General features: G+C 49.1%; 4 protein-coding genes across 4 annotated transcripts; 2 read left to right on the top strand and 2 right to left on the bottom strand.

Moving 5' to 3' along the window:
- Nucleotides 1–3,277: 3,277 nt before the first annotated feature.
- J7337_004669 (uncharacterized protein) lies at nucleotides 3,278–6,384 on the top strand (the record flags this gene model as incomplete). The annotated part of the gene is made up of 4 exons (XM_044822361.1): nucleotides 3,278–3,621; nucleotides 3,747–4,589; nucleotides 4,646–5,567; nucleotides 5,623–6,384. 4 exons carry the CDS (start codon nucleotides 3,278–3,280, stop codon nucleotides 6,382–6,384), a joined length of 2,871 nt encoding a protein of 956 aa, XP_044683694.1.
- A 975-nt stretch (nucleotides 6,385–7,359) lies between these two features.
- J7337_004668 (uncharacterized protein) lies at nucleotides 7,360–7,727 on the bottom strand (the record flags this gene model as incomplete). Its single annotated transcript, XM_044822360.1, has 2 exons — nucleotides 7,360–7,465; nucleotides 7,540–7,727. The coding sequence occupies 2 exons, from the start codon at nucleotides 7,725–7,727 to the stop codon at nucleotides 7,360–7,362; spliced, it is 294 nt and encodes a 97-aa protein (XP_044683693.1).
- A 963-nt stretch (nucleotides 7,728–8,690) lies between these two features.
- J7337_004667 (uncharacterized protein) lies at nucleotides 8,691–10,755 on the bottom strand (the record flags this gene model as incomplete). Its single annotated transcript, XM_044822359.1, is given in 2 exon segments — nucleotides 8,691–10,718; nucleotides 10,738–10,755. 2 exon segments carry the CDS (start codon nucleotides 10,753–10,755, stop codon nucleotides 8,691–8,693), a joined length of 2,046 nt encoding a protein of 681 aa, XP_044683692.1.
- A 6,503-nt stretch (nucleotides 10,756–17,258) lies between these two features.
- Nucleotides 17,259–18,379, top strand: J7337_004666 (uncharacterized protein; the record flags this gene model as incomplete). The annotated part of the gene is made up of 4 exons (XM_044822358.1): nucleotides 17,259–17,388; nucleotides 17,446–17,705; nucleotides 17,763–18,195; nucleotides 18,246–18,379. 4 exons carry the CDS (start codon nucleotides 17,259–17,261, stop codon nucleotides 18,377–18,379), a joined length of 957 nt encoding a protein of 318 aa, XP_044683691.1.
- Nucleotides 18,380–18,615: the final 236 nt, after the last annotated feature.

Genomic DNA, 18,615 nt, shown 5'->3' with positions numbered 1-18,615 from the left:
TTTTGGGAAGGGAAACATTTTTGTAATGGATTTTGCTACACGGCTGATGGCACTAGCCCATGCTGTATCGTCAACGACAGGACCCCGGAGGTTTAGAAGGCGTTTGTTCGGTATGGGGGATTTTGGTGGCCTCGCAGATGTCGGTAGCGTTTGCTTTCAGACTTTTAAGAGTTTGTTCTCTTCAGTTCAGGCTACCTCACGGGGCGGAACTGGCGGTGTAAGAAAGGATGGATAGTGTCAGTGGCAGTAATTTCAAGACTGCCGGTCTCATTGAACAAAGATACATGCATGCAACTACATTCTGCGCGGTGCCTGAGTGACATGGAGATACATAGACAGAGACGCAGAGACAGAGACGGTGATGCTCGATATGCTTACGCATACGCATGCTGTAGGCTGGAATGGCAGCGGTCAAAGTGCAGAACGGAACGTGCGTGACACGGCATGGCCGAAGACAACAATGCATCTTGTTTTGATACATATAACAGAGTTTCACATAGTAATCGAGGTACCTGAGTATGCATATAGTCGCATGTAGTTGCTTTAGGCCTTGTGATTGACCTCGTGATATATCCCGTGCAACCGCAGTGTAGCATCAGGCAGCCAGGATGTGAAATTTCCTATAGAGGATATACATAGACAGACTCACCTGTAGCTGTATGTCGGTAACCTGAAAGGCATCGAGAAAAGAGGACAGGAAAATGAGGTAACAATACCCTTGTCCAAGGAAACCCCATGATCTGATGATACACGGGGAACTGCTCGTAGCGGCGAATCTATACGCGCAAAGCTGAATTGGATGGTTACAGTCGGGAATCGCAGTTGCTCGAGAGTTATCGTGGAAATCGTATGAGTTTAATCAATTTCAATATCTTTTGCTTCAGTTTATTCGTGCGCTCTAATGGATGTTTGGAGCTTGAAGTGAGGTTGGGGGGTGTGGAGAGAGGCTAAGAATGATGGAGAGGATGGACCCTTGCTGCGTAGTGAGGAGGTTTGAACACCTTTCGAAAGAGAGAAATCGTAGGAGGGAGATCTGATTGATTTGGCAGTGGCAAATTGTAGTAGGTGAGATTATTGTTGGTCGTTAGTATAGATCCTCCATCTGTGACTCTTTAATGTTTGCGTGAGCATATATCGATAGATAGTTGAAGCGGTAATAAAGAGATATGGACCTGGTAACAAGGAATTCGGAATTTCTTTCGTGAGCTTATTCATGCTCGTGCAGCTTATGTACGAATACGGTGACCGGCATCTCAAATCGGGAATCGGAGGAGATGTTGGCTGGTGTTGGTGATGATGCAGCCAACCGCCAGGCTGCATCCGATCTGGTCCAAGAGACAAGCCCGTTGACAAGGTTCAGGTCAACGAAGCCGGACCAGCGATATATTCACTGAGTATGATACGGTGAGTAGTGTATTTCGGCGTAGGAAGACCGTGGTACATATGAGGAACTCGAGTATAACTCAAAGTAACCTCTTTGTCGTCTCTTCTCACTTACAAGCAATACATATTCAAATCAAAGACTGAAAAACGGGATGTCGCATGTATACAACTGCACTGTGCCGCTGTCAATACCCCGATGCGGTATCTGGCGGCGAAAGCTGAGAGCAGGATGAAGGGGACCGGTTATGAAGCCGGACAAGTTCGGGTACAAGACTCAAATCACGATCACTGGGCTTTTCTCTGCGAGTAAAAAAAAAGGAAAAGAAGACAAGACAAGAGCAGGCACTGATAAGATGATTCGCTGTTATGATGCGCCTCAAACTTGTAAGTCTGGTTAGCAGGAGAGGATCGACAGGATGATAAACAAGGCGTTTTTAAAGATGCTGCATGCCAAGAACATTAATTCCCAGATTTGCAGTTGACTTTGAAGGCTTTCATTCTTCCTTGTGTTTTGTAGGAAATGATGAGTTGAGAGATGAATAAATTGGCCAATACAAGAACTCAATTCGTAGAGAAGTCATCCTTCCCCCACCTGCTCGCTACCTTACAGGATTCAAACTGGGATGACTCTGGAAGGACCCTTGTCTAGTTATTGGCAGCACTTGCACTTTGGCTACGAAGAAGGTCTTTTCTTCTTTGCTTTTTTTTCTTGGGGCTTAGGTTCCACTGTGTTTTGAGAATCGAGATAATGCATTCCATGTCATCGAGTCTTTTGTATCTTATAGTATTGTATGGATCTTATACTCTTTAATAAAGCCATTGTCTGAACCACCTTAACGTCGACTACTACATGGATTTTTATGCCGTCTAATTTGGCTGAAAACTTTTAATTGCTTACAACTGGAAACTTCAAGACCCTTGCATGTCTCCATTCTCCGTGAAACAATCGTGACAATTATCATCATCACAGACTCATCCAGAAGCGGCCATCAACCACCGTCACCTCCAACACGAGATATTGCCTCCTTATACTGAGGAATTGTATGCGCAGTTGATAGGCTCCCTCTTTCAGGGACCACTTGCCATGATTTTCGCTTAGTCCAGGCCCCAAATTAGTCTCGACTTTCTACGACATTGACAGCCAGAATTGTTGTTCTTTTTTTGGGGGTCTAGTCATGGGCCAAGCTTGGTTGGTCCCCGCAGACAACAAATGGTCAGCAAAGAAAGTTGTTGCTTCCATGTTTGACTGACTGACTGACTGATAATCTGGGTGGCCAATTCTGGAAGATTTGGGCAATTCAGTTCGGCAACCACTTGATCTCTGGGCTCGGCTGGGCTTCTTCTCATATCTTTGAACCCCCAATTCATCAGATATCAGCTCTAATACAGTTGACAAACTCATTGCGCTTTGACAAACGTTAGCGGCTACAGCGGCTCGTCGATCCCTTCCCGCCTTATCCATATCCTTCAATTGTCCAGCTCCTGCCTTTTTGTCTCATATCTATCCCACCCATTCGGAGTAGTAGCTACCTAGCTGCCTTCCTGTTACTGCCCTCAGAACTGCGCTTACCTTACTTAACTTCTCCGCCCGTTCGTTCGTTTCATTAATTGTTAAGGCAGTCCCGACCGGAAGTCTCAATCTACCGTTCCGCCTTTCACCTGCCACCTTCCGCCCCCGTCTCCGTCCCCCGACTAAGCTCAAGCAAGTTCAAACCCACTCTCTCCGTCCCCATCATCAATTCACAGACGACATCCTACTACACCTAAGACCGACCTCTTTGGATATCGATTTCTCCGGCTGATCTGCGTCACTCCGCCCGAGCCACTTCTCTTCATATCCGACCCCGTCGCAAACTTATCGGCGCCGTCTTCGGTTGCCCGCCGGGCCGTTACAATGCCTGCGCGTGGCCCTCCGTCCCCGAGCTCGCAACCCGCAAAGCGACAGCGACAAGACTCGAACGACGATGGATCGCCGCGCAACGGCCAGCCGAGCCCCCAGGATCGTGAGCGCGACCGTCTCCAAGCCGACGGTGCTTCAGCGTCTTCCACTACCGCCTCTCCCTCAGTAGCCGCCAAGGCAGGCCAGAGCAGTAACTTTCGCAACGTCAGCGCCTGTAACCGTTGTCGCCTACGTAAAAACCGCTGTGATCAGAAGTTACCGAGCTGCGCAAGTTGCGCCAAGGCAGGGGTCGCTTGTGTTGGCTATGATCCCATCACAAAGAAGGAAATCCCACGCAGGTACGATAAGACAATGCAAGCGCGCGATTGTCTAAAGATGTGATCTTTTGGTCATCACAGACCTCGACGACGCGCTACAAATCCGTCAATGTCGATTAATGAGCAAATGTTGACATTGCGCGCAGTTATGTTTACTATCTCGAAACCCGAGTCGAGCAGCTCGAGAACCTGCTTAGCGCCAATAACATCACCTTCCCACCAGCTGAAAACCTCGAATTGTGTTCTCGAATAGGCACCGACACCGCCAGTATCAACTCCGCCACCGAAACAGGTTATTCCGGTCCATCAGAAGCCGGCGACCGTAGGCCTCAGAGCCAGGCGGTGGAATCGCTTAAGAAGAAGTCGGGCCAGTCAGGATTCCTCAACATCGTGAGCCCATCGAAACCTCGGTCTTTGGCATCCGCATCTGGTGTCTCGTTCGCCCGGGTCGTATATGCTGCAGTTCAATATTCATCCTCTGGTCAACCGAATCCGAATGATCCAAGGAATCCTCGGCAAACAAGCGGCAACGGAGCTTCGCTGCGCGATTCGTTTTTCGGCCTTCATACCAGGCCTTCTATCAAACCTGCCAGTTTCCCTAGTAAAGAAGTCGGCTTGCGGCTCGTGAGGTTATATTTTGAACACTCGAACCCTCAGATTCCAATTTTGCACAGAGGAGAGTTTATGCAGACGTTTGAACGCATATATGCCACTCAAGATCCGGCCCGAGGCTCGCGGGAGCTTTATTTGTTGAATATGGTTTTCGCCATCGGCTGTGGTGTCATTGTTGGCGAGCCAGTGAAATCTGACTCATCTGGCGATACTGGTGCCGACAACAAAAGTCGATGCGAGCCAGAGGAGTATCACGCGAGCGCAATCGTGCACCTAGAATCGTGTTTAAGTAACAGCGGAGGAGGCTTAGAAGTTCTGCAAGCCGTACTTCTTCTGGCTAATTTTGCTCTCCTTCGACCTGTTCCCCCTGGCCTTTGGTATGTGTCGATTGATCGTATGTGGTGTGTGAACTCACCTGACTGACACGGACCAGGTACATTATTGGTGTTGCCGTTCGACTTGCAGTTGATCTCGGCCTGCACTACGAGGATGACAGGGAAATTGATTCCTTACCTAACGAAAGTGAACAGACTGATAGTGCTGGATCCCGAGAGAATGGAGCACAAACCCGGGGAAAGAAGTTGTGGGTGCGAGATATGAGGCGCCGTTTGTGGTGGTGCACGTACTCTCTCGATCGTCTGGTTAGCACATGCGTTGGAAGACCATTCGGCGTCAGCGATCAGGTCATCACAACTGAGTTTCCGTCCTTGCTGGATGATGACTATATTACACCCACCGGACTTATAGATCCACCATCAGATCAGCTCCAACCCAGCTACAAGCATGTTGCCCATCATTACTTCCGACTGAGGTTGCTGCAATCGGAAATTCTTCAAGTGTTGCAGTACAATCAGGCTCAGATCGCCAAGGCGGGTGTGCAGGGCAAGTTCCCTGATATGCACATTCATCTCCCGTCGCCCTTCCTGGTGCAGTTTGATTCGTTCCGTTCATGGCGCATAGATATCGACCGAAGACTGTATCAGTGGAAGACGTCAGCACCGTCGAGACAAGAGACGGGTGTCATGTTTTCGACCGAGTTTCTGGAGCTCAATTACTGGCAGGCGATCATAATGCTCTATCGCCAGAGCCTTAGTGTTCCCGCTATGTTTGAGGGCGAGTACAATTCATCAAATGAGGTCAATAGCCCAACGGCGTTCCAAGCAGAGCTTCGTGAAGACGAGGATCGAATCTACCTGAAAGTTGCAGAGGCAGGCCAAAAGATCCTCCGCATATATAGACAGCTACATCTCAGTGGGTTGGTGAGCTACACCTATCTTTCCACCCATCACCTGTTCATGGCAGGAATCTCGTACCTTTATGCTATTTGGCACTCGCCCATCGTACGAAGTCGCCTGGTAAGCTTTGACAAAACCCATAGTCCTCGGAGAAATGAGCTAATAGTGGATCTAGAGCATGGATGAAGTGGACTTTACTATCCTCGCTGCCAAATCGGTTCTCACAGATATGATCGACAAGTGCCCTCCCGCCGAGACGTGCCGAGATGCGTTCGATCGAACAGCCAAGGCCACCATTAAGATGGCCTCCTCAACAGGCGGTTTCGGTGCCCCAACGGCCCGAATACAACGTTCTGCGTGGAACACACCGCCGGACTCATCAAAGGGAACAGGGCAAGGACGTCACCGTCCGCAGGGCTCAGATCAGGCGTCTTATCAGATTGATTTGTCGCTATCTGACTCGCTCTCATCTCCTACACTGTCTGTTGCAGGCGACGGGAATGCACAACAATCGCCCCCAGTGGCACGATCAACAGAGGGTTATTTACTCAAATCGCGAAGTCGAGGTGGACCAAGCCCTACGGACTCTGGTCATAAGCAAGAGGGATCGCCTATCGAATCGGGAATGGCCCCTTCACCTATCCCTCGAAGACTGACGTCCCAACCGAACGGCGGAGGATCCTATGGTGGACAGCAGCAATTTAATGGACAGGACTACCCAGATGCTCAAACAATGGAGTTCCTCCAGAATCTGGGCGCATCATCAAACGGAGACTTCACTGCCATGGACCAGTCGCAGCTTGATATGGGTCTAAGCATGAACTGGGAGGGTCTCAACCATGACTTTAGTGAGGCACCACAAATGAACCCTTTTGACACGTTCTTCTTTGGCGGTCCCCAAGGGGGTGGAGGCCAAGACGGCGGCATGAACATGTAGGAAGATGTTTGTCGGATCTGTTTCTGTCTTTATTGCCGGCGCGTTGACTTGATTTCTTGCTTACCTGCAGATGCGGGTCTGCTCAGTGAAATGGGTGGCTGTTTATGACATTTGGGTATGTTCCAGTACATCAGAAGGCGAGGGTGCCTTTCTGTTTTGAGGTTACAAAAGTAGATGTCGATGCTGGAAGATGTGGAGAAAATTCATGAATAAGTCGATGGTTACTGTTTACTACCATGGTGAGTTATGAAGATATGGAGCAACTGGGTAGATATGAGATGTCATGAAGCAGATATACCGCTCATAGAAAAGGTGAAATAGGAGGTCATGAGTTGATGGTACCAATCTTTTGTCTATATACAGGTAGTTTTTGCAGAGACTATCCGGGTATCTATCGAAATGAAAGCCTCGATTCGAAAGATTTTGACGCTCAATCTGACCTCTTCTCCTCTCCTCTCCTCTCTTCCCTCTCTTCTGCTCCTTTTGTGCATATTACTCATTCTTTCCAATGTACGTCGTAGTGAATCCTTTCTCGTCCATCCAATCCGCCGATCGATCTATGCATCCAACGTCCAAAATATGTCGTAAAGTCGTAATTAAAACAAACTGAATAGATAAAATACGCATACTGTCGTCGCTAACATCTTCCTCTATCGGTCTCGGCTATAGCGTCTGCTCTCCCTCCGAGGCGAGTAATCTCTCGGGGAATAGTCCCTTCGATATCCCTCTCCCATCAACGGCTCTCGTCGATATCGGTCTTGACTCTGTCGTCGTGATCGTCGCGGAGGAGAAACACTGTGCTCCTCTTCAACAACAATCTCGTTATCCGAAGAGATAGTCGATTCTTGAACGAAGCGCGGCGCAGGAGGGTCAACAATGATTCGCTCCCCTCGACTATCGCCCACAAGCGGTGATGTTCGTCTTCGACTCCTATCCCTCGAATTCACCGTCGTGCGCGATCTCGTCCTCTTGGATCTAGACGTTGCCCTGCTCCGCGATCTGTTCCTCGTTCTTCGATCTCTTCTGCTGCGGAAACTCAGATATGTCGACGTATCGCCCGTGACTGTACTCATAGGTCCGCCTGAAACAACAGTTGATGCGCCGTCGACTGTTCTCACGACTGGACCGCGGTGCAGGAGCATGTAGATAATGTACAGCAGGAGAAGAAAGCCAGCGACGGAGCCGAGGACGATACCGGCGACGACACCGGGAGCGAGGGAGTTATCGGTGCTCTTGTAGGATATTGGCACAGCGGTGAAGGAGCTGCTCGAGTCGTCGTTCTGGCGGACAGAGAGGAAATTGTACCCTGAGGGTATTGTTGACGATGGAGGAAGGGCTGGCATTTTGGCTGACGATTGATGTGGTGTTGATATCAGGTTTATTATATTGTTAGGAATAGCATGGCAGTATATTTCAATAGCAAAAGGGTATAGCTCTTGGTTTCTGAGAGTGTGAGAGTTGTGAAGAATTAATGAGGTTGTTGTTGTGGTTGGGACAACACGACGCAGCTCGGCATTTCCATCCATTAAAGATGCTGCACGTTCCCCCCAGCCACGTCCTTTTTTTTTCTAATTGAGCGTCATGGGCCTACACGCGTTTAATTGAAATTTTAGACGCGAGGATCGACAAAGCAGAGTACTTCTCTCTATGTTTCCGAACAGAATATAAATATTTTTAGTATTTATAGTTCATCATTTCAGTACCTCCGCTGCCTATCTTGCTATCGGCATGTGGATGGCACATCAAGTCTCATTGAAAAGTGGAGACCACTCAAGGCCTCATATAAGCCCAGGAACAAAGACTGCTCTCGATATCGGCCAACTTGTGTCTACCTAACCAGTAGCTTTCTATCTTATCAACATCTCTTCACTTTCTAGTTATCCTTGGTTGATATATAGCAACAACTGTGCTGCTCCATCTGAAGTCGCTGTCATCCACTACATCATCGTCACTCGGGTGCCGAGGCAACATCTTTCAAAACAACATTAGACTTATTCTTATGACTCTATCACTGCTGTTGGCCATATGTAGCCTTGAATAGTCTTTTCCTTTGGTACGCCTATACATGGATATCATCCCAAGACGTGGCCGCATAACCGGAAATGCTCCTTCCAGCCCGACCGTTCTATATTTTACAAGTGTTGACCAGAAGAGAATTTTTGTCTCGATACAAAAGAGAATAAAAAGCAACAGTGTTCCAAAACGCCCAGTATAGTTTCGGATAATCACGGAATCCACATCAATCGCTCCGTCAAAGTTCGTAACAGTAAAAACAAGGAAAGGGTATATAGCATGAATCAAGGTATTTAAACCTTGACTTGTAGTTTGGGTGGAAGAGGAGGTAGCGCACAGGTTGGTGGTGGCATTGGTGGAGGCACTTCGCCAAGGTGAGGCATGCTCCTTCGAATAAAAAGGCTCTTCCCGTTCATCTCAGGCCTCAAAAGAGGGTTGCTCGATGATGCGGGAATAGGGGGTAGGGGCACTGTGGGTGGAGGCGCAGGAAGAGGTAGCGACTCTGGCGACATCGGGGGTGGGAGGTCCCCTGAGGCACTGTACTGTGATGCCCGGTCGGACATCACTGACTGGATACTCGCCCGTCTTTGTGACCGAACCTTGCCTGACATACTATCACTTCGTGCATCGCTATAAGTATCAATGGAAGCACGGCGACGGGCTGCCTCCTCCGCTCCCCCAAGGAAGGATCGCGAACGAGTTCTTTGTTCCAGGCTGGGCCGAGTTGAGTTAGGAATACTACGTCCCATGGCACTGGGGTTCTCGGATTTGCGCCATTGCCTCATGTCTGATTGTCTGCGCGAGCTGCCTGGCTGGCTGATCTCGACGATTGGTTCTTCTATTGGTACCAGGCTCGAACGTCGCGATGTCATTTCATACGAAGTAGGAATATTTGGCAGAGACGGTAGATCATCTTCTACTGGAATGGTTGGCTGAGTTTCGTCTCCATGTCGCGTCACTGGTCGTTCGTGGATGTCGTCCATTGGCGACGGTTGGTCAGCTACCATGGATAAAGGCCGCGCGATTGGTAACGTCGTTGGTGGTGCTCGACGACCCAAAGATCGCACCTCTAATGGACCTGACGAAGGCGCCATGCCGAATTCCTGGGCCATAGTCTTCGCATACGAGTATCTCCGGTTCGATGAATTGGGTACACTGAAGTTAGGTGTTGGGGCCTTCAAATCAGCGACTCCAGATCCATAGCTAGATTGCGGTCGTAGGTTGATGGGTCCGCCTTGCAGTTCGACAAAGGGGGCGAGAACTTGCATAGACTGTCTTCGGTCCAGAATTGCTGCAGCGTTGGGCCTAGGTTTCGGCTCTGGTGAAAGTTTGGCCTCCTCCAGCGACGGCTTGTGCTCAGCAGCTGCAGGGAAGGTATCGACGGTTGGTGAAGACGCTGGTGATGATCCTGCAGAAGTCACGACTGTCCGTTGGCCGGATGAGATGAGTGAAAGGCGGTTCGAATTTTCTCGCAAACTCTCCAGTTGCCTACCATCATGCGATACGAAGCTATTTGTCGTCGAAATATCATCAGGAGGTTGATCGGCTGTAGGCTCAGGCTCAGCAATATTTGTGACTGAGCGGTTGGTTTGCGTCTGACTTTGCCATTGTAGGTTTTGTGGAGGCTGAAAGCTGTCGGGACTTTGAGGGCTCTGGGAGCTGGAGCTTGCTATGCGTGATAACCGATTAGGGTCTCGTACTACCAAAGTCCTCTGGCTAGGTTTCTCTCGTAGTGGTGCAACTTCGTCCTCGGCCTTTGGTTTGCCTGTCTCGGTAAGTGTCTTCTTCCCCCCTAGTGCCTCGATTTCACGGCGCAATGTTGAGATCCAGCCTTCCATATCCTCGGCAGTTTCAAATACCATGAGGAAGTTGGAGGCATGGCGTCGTTCAGTAGCCCGGAAATTCCATCGCGAGAATAAAGAACGAGAGTCTGATGATGTTGTCCCATCAGACTCGGCAGCTGCAGAGACCTGGACTACCCAATGGCGTCCAGGGATCACATCACTTGCAAATGCTGCAGAATCTTTGCTCAGGTGCAATATTCTTTCAGGCAGCCGGTCGAAAGGTCCTTCTGCTGCATATTGCAGCAAACATCCGGATGTCACGAGAACATAAATCTTGTTGGTCCATTCAAACTTTGGGAAATGGCCAGAGGTATTACGACGATGCTTCTTCTTGACCTTGGCCTTCTCGGTAGGAGCCCCTTCAGCATCTGGCGCTTCTGCACTTTCGTCACGCAGTGCGCTAGCTCGTCGCTCATGCATGCGTAGAATAGCTTCGGGTGCCAGGGACGTAGCTGGTAATGTCATGTGTTTGACAGCCTGTGGAAATGCTTTAAACAGGGGCGGAGGATGCCATGTTGTAAGTGGCCCACGCCCAGGTTTGCCAGACCCCTGGTTTCTGACAAGGCCAACAGGACGTGGTTGAGCTGGTGGACTTTGCTGACTTTCGAACATGGTAGCTAAAGGGCGCGGGCTGCGAGGGGACGAGGGCATATCGTCAAACACTGCATCGGGCTGGGCTGGAAAATAAGGGTTCGTTTCAGGGAGTGATGTACGGCTTCCAAAGGATGATGGCGTTTCAGGACTGGCTAAGTGCGTCTTTGATCGACTGAATAAATTTCGGAGTCCTAATCTCGATTCTCTTTTGCTAGCCCTTTCAGCTTTCAAGGGCACGCGATTCTCTTCAGCTGCCATTGTGTCAATATCCGGAGGACGACTTCTTCGTGCTGGTGCATGATGACTCTGCAGCGCTTCTAGAGTACCACTATGGGTCATGAACGAATCTCTAAAGGACATATTGGCGAAATATTAAAGGCGCAGTAAGGTTAATGACTTGGCAATGCGTTATAGTCAGCAAGTTAAACGGTAGGCGTCGGTGTAGAAAGGGTCTGCCGGTGATATGCAGAACAGAGCGGGATAGGTAGGGTACCGTGCTGCTCAAATGCAGGCGGTAACTCGAACACCTTTGTAGGACAGAACTTGGGGATGATCCTGGGACAAGGTCTTGTTTAAGAATTGCGCGACATGTATTCGTGCGTTTAAGATGTGTAACCCAGACCGAGGCTGACCGGAGGTGGGATGTGATGAAATGCGGGTTCCCGTCTTGGATGCCGTAGATCGCAGCTCAATCAAAAAGTTCCGTCTGATATGGCGCAGATATCAACTCGTACAGTAAGAGGCCCGGTATAACGTTAACAGCTTGTTGCCCAGAACGGAAAATAGAAGTAGTTGCGGGACGTTGGTGGTGGTGGCGAAAGTATAGTGTAGTAGGTATTGAGCAGCAAAGAGCGACGATTGAGAGAGCGATTCAGGACAATGAGTGAGTGTGAAGCCGAAGCCTACGAGACAGACAGTATATGAAATAGCGAGCGACTAGGCAAAGAGAAACAGTTGAGCCAGAAAAGAGGCGCGTATACAAACAAAAACCAGAGGAGAACAACAAATGCGTATTTTGGGTTGTCGAGAAGAAGAAGAAGAAGCAGAAGAAGCGACCGCGGTTGTAGAAGGGGACCTGAGGGGGTGGGAGTGGGAGTGGAAGGAACTTGTAAGCCAACACAACCACAAGCAAAACGCAAGTGCCATGAAGTACCTGCCTCTTGAACCTAATGGTGTGGTACTGTGTGGTCTGCACGAACTGGGGAAGGTCCTGAACCTGGACTGACTGGGACTGCCTTATGGGGATCCAATAGCAAGCTAAGCCCACCTCAGGCACGAAGACAAGAGCTATGCAAGGGAGGGGGACCCCCCGAGGCCAGAATTAAACAAGTTCCAGGATAAGAAAACGGAGGACACGATAAACGTTTCCTAATTGGGAGTCCTCGAAGGGAAACATTGAACTCTAGCCAGTTCCTCGACATCATATCTCAAGCCTCATTCTATGCGATCACTGTAATGGCTGGCTCGCCAAAGATGCCTCATAAAGCAAGCGCCCAAGCACACATCGTATCGAACTGTTGACTCTTATTACAGGAACACCAAAGGCACGAACGACGCAATTCAATGGGTCCAGAGATGCAGGTACATAGAACAGCAGCAAGCCCACAAGCGCGCCCATACAGAAAGCAAGTCAGCGAACGACATGACCTTAGAACATGGGCACCGATAGTGGGACAGTTCTTGAGGAGCAACATGAACAGGGACGACAAAGGCCACTCAGCGAGGCGAGCAGAGGGCAGTGGGCACAAGAGGAGCCAGGGGCAGGGGAGCCCCTGTCAACCTCCAAAACGGCCGTCAGGGATTATCCCGCTACTAAGTTGGTGTTTAACTTTGGCAGTCCAGGAATCACATTCACTCACTCAAGACAGGCCAGATTCATCATCCTCGGCATTGTTCTTTCTCCTCCTTTACCGAATATCCAAACCGACACAGAGGAGGGAAAGGCCCAAGAGTCTGGTATACGAATATAAAATAAACTTACAGTTTGTGAGACTCGTGTGCTCGGACCCAGTTCAACGGCTTACCCGTTGAACTATGGGACTGTTTTGGTAAGAGCGCAACGGGGAATGACGGTTTTCATACGTGTGTTACTCGAGAACAGATTCACACACACGCAGCATCTGCAAGACAAGTGGGTGTGATGCTACTAAGCGTCAACTTTATTGGCCCAAGAACATCGACGCGGCTTTAATCGCGACACGATACGACTCTGCTAAGCCTACAAACTCGATCAATTATCTCGAGTTGCAACGATATTCGGTGCACGGTATGTGTGGATAATGTGGATGGAGAAACTTTGTTTTGTCCTAAATAAAGAACAGTTTTGCAAAACACTCAGACCTGTGTTGTTCCTCGGTATATTGATCTCAGCATCACCAGTACCGATATTTGTGAGTTGAGTCTTGTAAGCTCATAAGATGGAGCATACAAGTCCTCCGTCTGACCGATTATCATCAACATACAGTCATCATGCCGCTTACAAAAAAAGACTCAAATTCCTTTGCTACCAACTTGTCTCCGGGCTTAAACCCTGGGAACTTGGGGTTTCCAACGACTCCATCCGGGATCAGGGGCTCAGAAGCCGGTCCTAGCGTGACAGTGGACTGGTCACGATCTCATGAGGAAAGAATAGACGGGCCTCACTCAGTTTTGCTGCTTACGAATTATAATAACAAGAATTGCCTGGCTATATTATACAAATCAATGAGTAGCTACCTAGGTATTTCCCAATATTAGAATACTCCCGTCTAGCAACACGTACTCAGTGCCCCATAGACTCTACAAATCTCCCTCCCGTGCCACGAGGGTTGAGAAACTCTAACAGCGCGATATCGCTTCGAGGAGGAATCCTCATGTGACTCTTGATCGCAATCCGGCAATCCTTGCTGTTTGTCCTTCTGCAGCCAATGACAGCAGAAGTCGCCGTGTCGCAGGTCCCGGCACACTTTTCGGAAATTCTGGTAGGAACGGTGAAGTCTGCCGCTCGGCTGATCACGATCTTTTTGATATGCCGATCACATTTGTCATGTCACATATCAACCTTTCTTTTTTATCACAAATATGTAAATCGACATTATCACAAAGCCATTATGCATTAGGAGCTCCAGGAAGAAATTGGTGAAGATTTTTTTTGCTCTCTTGTTGGTTGCGTGTGGCCCCGGCTTTATCGCTGCAAGACCAGTGTCTCATCACGATAAAAGACGGGGATCGGTTCCTCTAGCCAAAACGTCCGATTGATATCCCACTTTCTTAGTCCTTTGCGACCCAGAAATACAAGGATTGAATCATTCACTACCAAGCCTCGCCCAGCTGAAGAGCATGGCTGTTGTTTCGGGACTGGGGGTTCAGGCTGTGCTCCGTAGAAAACAAGCGATTCCGTTGTTTGCTCGACTGCCCTGAGAACCCCTGGACATTTTCAAGATGCCTTTTGGAATGACTCAAATCTCAAAGCCAAATTGCAGTCGATGAAGAATCCAATGGCTGATGCAAGTCTTGCACGTGAGGGGCAGTTGGTGCAGTCATTTTGCTGTGTTTGTCTTGCGCCTCGAATGACAAGCGCCAGCACTTAACAGATGCATTGATATGATGCTCAAGAGGCGGTAACTTGGGAGAGCTGACCATTGCTGTGAAGTAATAAGCGAACCTGATCCTCACCGATCCTTCTATTGTGTCGCACAGCGTCAATTGTTCAACATGAATTCTGTACGACCGAACCAAGAATATCCGTGGATCTCAGGGCTGGTCCAGTCCAGTCCAGTCCTGTTCTAGGATTGAGTGCGGTTCCGCTCGTAGCCAGTCACTTTGCGAGTTAATAATTTTGCTTTTCTCGGCAGCTTTTTTCTTTCTTTTGTCAGCATTATCACAGCAAAATGAGTCGTCATCAGAATTGTCATCCGCAGCCCGGCATACGGATGGGGCCATCGATCGAATACGATAGCGATACTCCGTACCTCAGAAGCTCATCAGATGGGCACAAGGCGCTAACCTCTTGGTTTATTTGATTCCAAGACAATATGCAGGAGCGTGGATAATTGGGACCAGGAGATGCATCTTGCTTTGCTTTTTGCTGTGTTCCTGCAGTAGTGGGCTCGACTAGGCTTGAAATTGTCTGGCTCAAATGTCAACTTCTCGCGAGCATGGGCCCAATTTCTGGTTAGCTCACCTCGAATCCAACCAAGAAAGTTGCATCGAGTAAGACAGTCCCATCTATACAAATCTCAAGGGCGGTTCTCCCTACTTCTGGCGGCCCGGCCCCTTGACCAATTAATCAATCTGGAGGCCATGTCTCAGCTTCATCGAGCCAACTTGTCCTGTCCAAGAACCAAGATCTATCTGATGCGGTGAAGGACAGATATAAACAAACAAACAAGCTCTCGACCAGCAACAACAAAACACGTAGAGTCCAATTTCCCACCAAAAAATCGGGAGCAATTGACATCAGGGATCTGGTGGTTTTAGTGTCGGAAGCCACGGTAGTTGACGTTAATATTAGCCAGGAGACAAGGGCTTCTGGCACAGACAATACCGCCAGTCTGGCCAGCCCATACTAGCCGAACGACGAAAAGACCAAGGACGACACGGCGGAATGGCACCTTGACTGTGAGGCCGGCATGGATAGCCTGGCGGATCGACATTACGAACCGATATACCGGTTTACGAATCTCAGGTGGCTTGTTTTACTACAGCAAAACGAGATGAAGATGCCCAATATGTTTGACTTTTTCCAGCAAGTAGACAGCCGATTAGCTTCTGTCTTGAATAAACAAGTCCCCGCGGGATCTAGATCCGTCCTGTACCAGGTTATCCATCTTCAGGGGCCCTGTAGGGCAGGGTAACACTGGGATGAAAGACGACGTGTAATTCAGAGGCTGGAATGAAGTTATTTCCTGACCCGGAATAGCTGCAAAGTTGCATACATATTAGGCATCCTTTTTCTTTAAAGTTCGTGAGTAATTGCAGACGAGATGACACCTCAAGATAACATCAATGCCTGAGCCTGAGCCTGAGCCTGAGCAGTGAAAGGGACCATCTTCAGCCTCAGTACTAACCCAGGCGCTTGTTCTCTCTTCCCTCCTTCATAATCAGCCACCGTATACTCATTTAACATGCCTGAACTTTCTTGCAGGACCCTTCAGCCATAAGATAAGCCACTGACAGGCGTCTTACACATGTTCAACCAACGATAGAAATTTATGATGTCCTTGAGTCAATTGAAGGGGTCTTGCGCGTCATGGCTGTGAGAATGGCGTGTTCTCAACGTAGTCATGTTTCATCATACAACGCCCTCAAAATCCTGGCCGTTGAGGCCTGTCCTGTCTGTTGAGCTTGGAGCTGTTGGTCCCTTCTGGATCAGATTCACATGAAACATGCAAATGAGTCGGTGCAGTGAATAGAGCTGCATATGTGTTGTGATGTCCGGATGATTGCATTGATTTCTGTCTCAGGAGTATTGAGGATTCGTTACAAGTTGATACCGTTGTCGATGACTTGTGATTCTCTATGGTCGCCGTGGTTATTATTTCTACTGTTCGAGATTTGGATCTAGTAGCCTAGAGTTGTGAGACTTGGGCTTGGAATGGAATCATGATGCGTGGTCATCTGTCATTGCGAGTAAACCATGTATCACGACTCTCCCAAGTTGAATCAACAATAGGATTCTTTTGTGCAACAGATTGTTCACGATGGCCTCGACCACGAAGTGTGTCAGTGATTCCAGGTCATCACGGTTAATGAGTCTAATTCCATGTCTGCGTGACCTCTTGGTTGGAATCATGAATACAGAATGTCTAACCAAGCTGAAAGCAGCACATGTCCATGGGGAAGTTCATGGAAGTTCAAGTTTCACGTTGGAGAGCGATAGCGGAGTAATCGTCCACTGTAGCAAAGTTGCCCCAGCCCCCCGCAATCGACTGATGTGCCCTGTGACCTCTATCGCCGAGCCTGGAAGCTTGGTTTTGGAGGGTCGTGATCAGCACACAAGCAGGCCACTCGTCAGCAACTCCGCCGCAGACTTACTCATTGCGATTTGGTTTCGGTGATCACGATGGACCTCGGGTCTGAATCAACTCTCCTCTGGTATTCACGTCCTATCAAATAACCATAAATCCTTATTTTAACCTGTATTCTCCTATATACACACACGCATAAATTGCTCTGTAGTGCATGCATACCTAGGTACCCTACCTACACTCTACCTATCTATCTGCCTGTTTGCTACAACCCCTCCACGCCAACGGCTCAAACAAACTGACAAACGCAACTCGACCAATCGTTTTAACAACGTCTTCCTAATTCTGACGTATTCACCGACTCTCCCCATATACTTTCTTTTGAGCCTCTCTTCGTTCTTTGGAACCTTTTATCAATTGTCCCTTATAAGAACAACCAAAACCAAGTGTGATATATACAAGGAAAGCATCCATCATGGCGTCTCCACCACTCAACACCGCTGTTCCCCGCAGCGACTCGCCAACAAGATCCCCGCGATCAGCTTCGATATCGTTGCAAGCAGCCGCAACCATGAATGCTGGACTTCAACACGAATCTCCACGAAGTATGTCCCCTACTAATTTGTATCTAAACAATCAACTCGGCCACTAACACTCAACAGGATCGTCAAGCAGCTCCATCTCTCGAAACCAACACTCCCCAAATACCGGTCGACGACGTTCCACCGTGCTCATGAACCTCCAACTTAACGACCCTTCTGTGCCCTCGCCAGGCGAGATGGTCAACGAACCCTCTGGCCTACGGACTGCGAGCCCACAACCTCTCTCTGGATCTCCCTTCACGGGCGATCCTCATCATCATAGAGCACCCAGCCTGGGTGAGCTGCACCAAGAGCTTGAGGCAGAGCAAGAAGCTCATGTGGTACGAAATATGATGCCATGTCATACGCAACAGCCATGGCTAACTTCTCGTTGGTAGAACCGCCTCTTGCAGATGATCCGACAGCAGCAGCTCGAACTCCAGCGCCTTCAAGCTGCCAACCCCCATAACCAGAACCAGAGCTCAGCTGTAGAGGATAGCTCTGCCATTTCTGAGCGATCAGGTCACGGAACCCCTCACGCCTCCAGCCCTCATGTCTCTGTTCCTCCTATTCCAACCGGCGGGTCTGGTTCTCGATCTAATAGTTACCGTCACCCTCGAAGCTCGTTCGATCTGGCCCGTGCCGACCTCCAACGACGATCTCGGACCCCCAGTCGTAGTGGTGCCTCCCCACGACTCCGCGCAACTTCCATAGGTGGAAATAGCGAGGATTGGGTCCTGGGTGGCCGCGATGAAAGCGCATTTTATCAGGCTGAGACACAGATGCTGGTTCGTGAGAACCAGATGCTCCGTCACAGAGTACGAGAGCTAGGTAAGTTCCATTAGCTTGTTTGGATTGGATTCTTGCTAACACATACCCAGAGAAACAACTTACAGACCTCGGAACTGGGTCGCCGGCTCCTCATGAGCCACCTCACCCCTCAAACCTGACAAGATCTTCTACGACTGTAGATAAGGAAGAGGACAAGTCTACCACTGAAGAAGCCAAGCCTTGAAGGCGCTGGCTCATATGTTATCTGATACTTAGAACACGAAGCACACTGAATCTTATGGCGTTGATAAGCGATCGAGACGGAAGTGATGGGAGCCGGCTTTCTAGCGGCAATTAAAACCAACGCAAATCATGGCGTTGTGGATTCAGTCTATGTATATTATCACGAGTTGATCACTCGAGAGGAAGAATAAGGTCGCATATGAACTTAATATGATGAAAATTGAATTTTCCCAAAGT

Source organism: Fusarium musae, chromosome 3, assembly GCF_019915245.1.
Source record: "Fusarium musae strain F31 chromosome 3, whole genome shotgun sequence".
Lineage (NCBI taxonomy): Eukaryota > Fungi > Ascomycota > Sordariomycetes > Hypocreales > Nectriaceae > Fusarium > Fusarium musae.
This window is presented reverse-complemented; position numbering and strand designations above follow the sequence as displayed.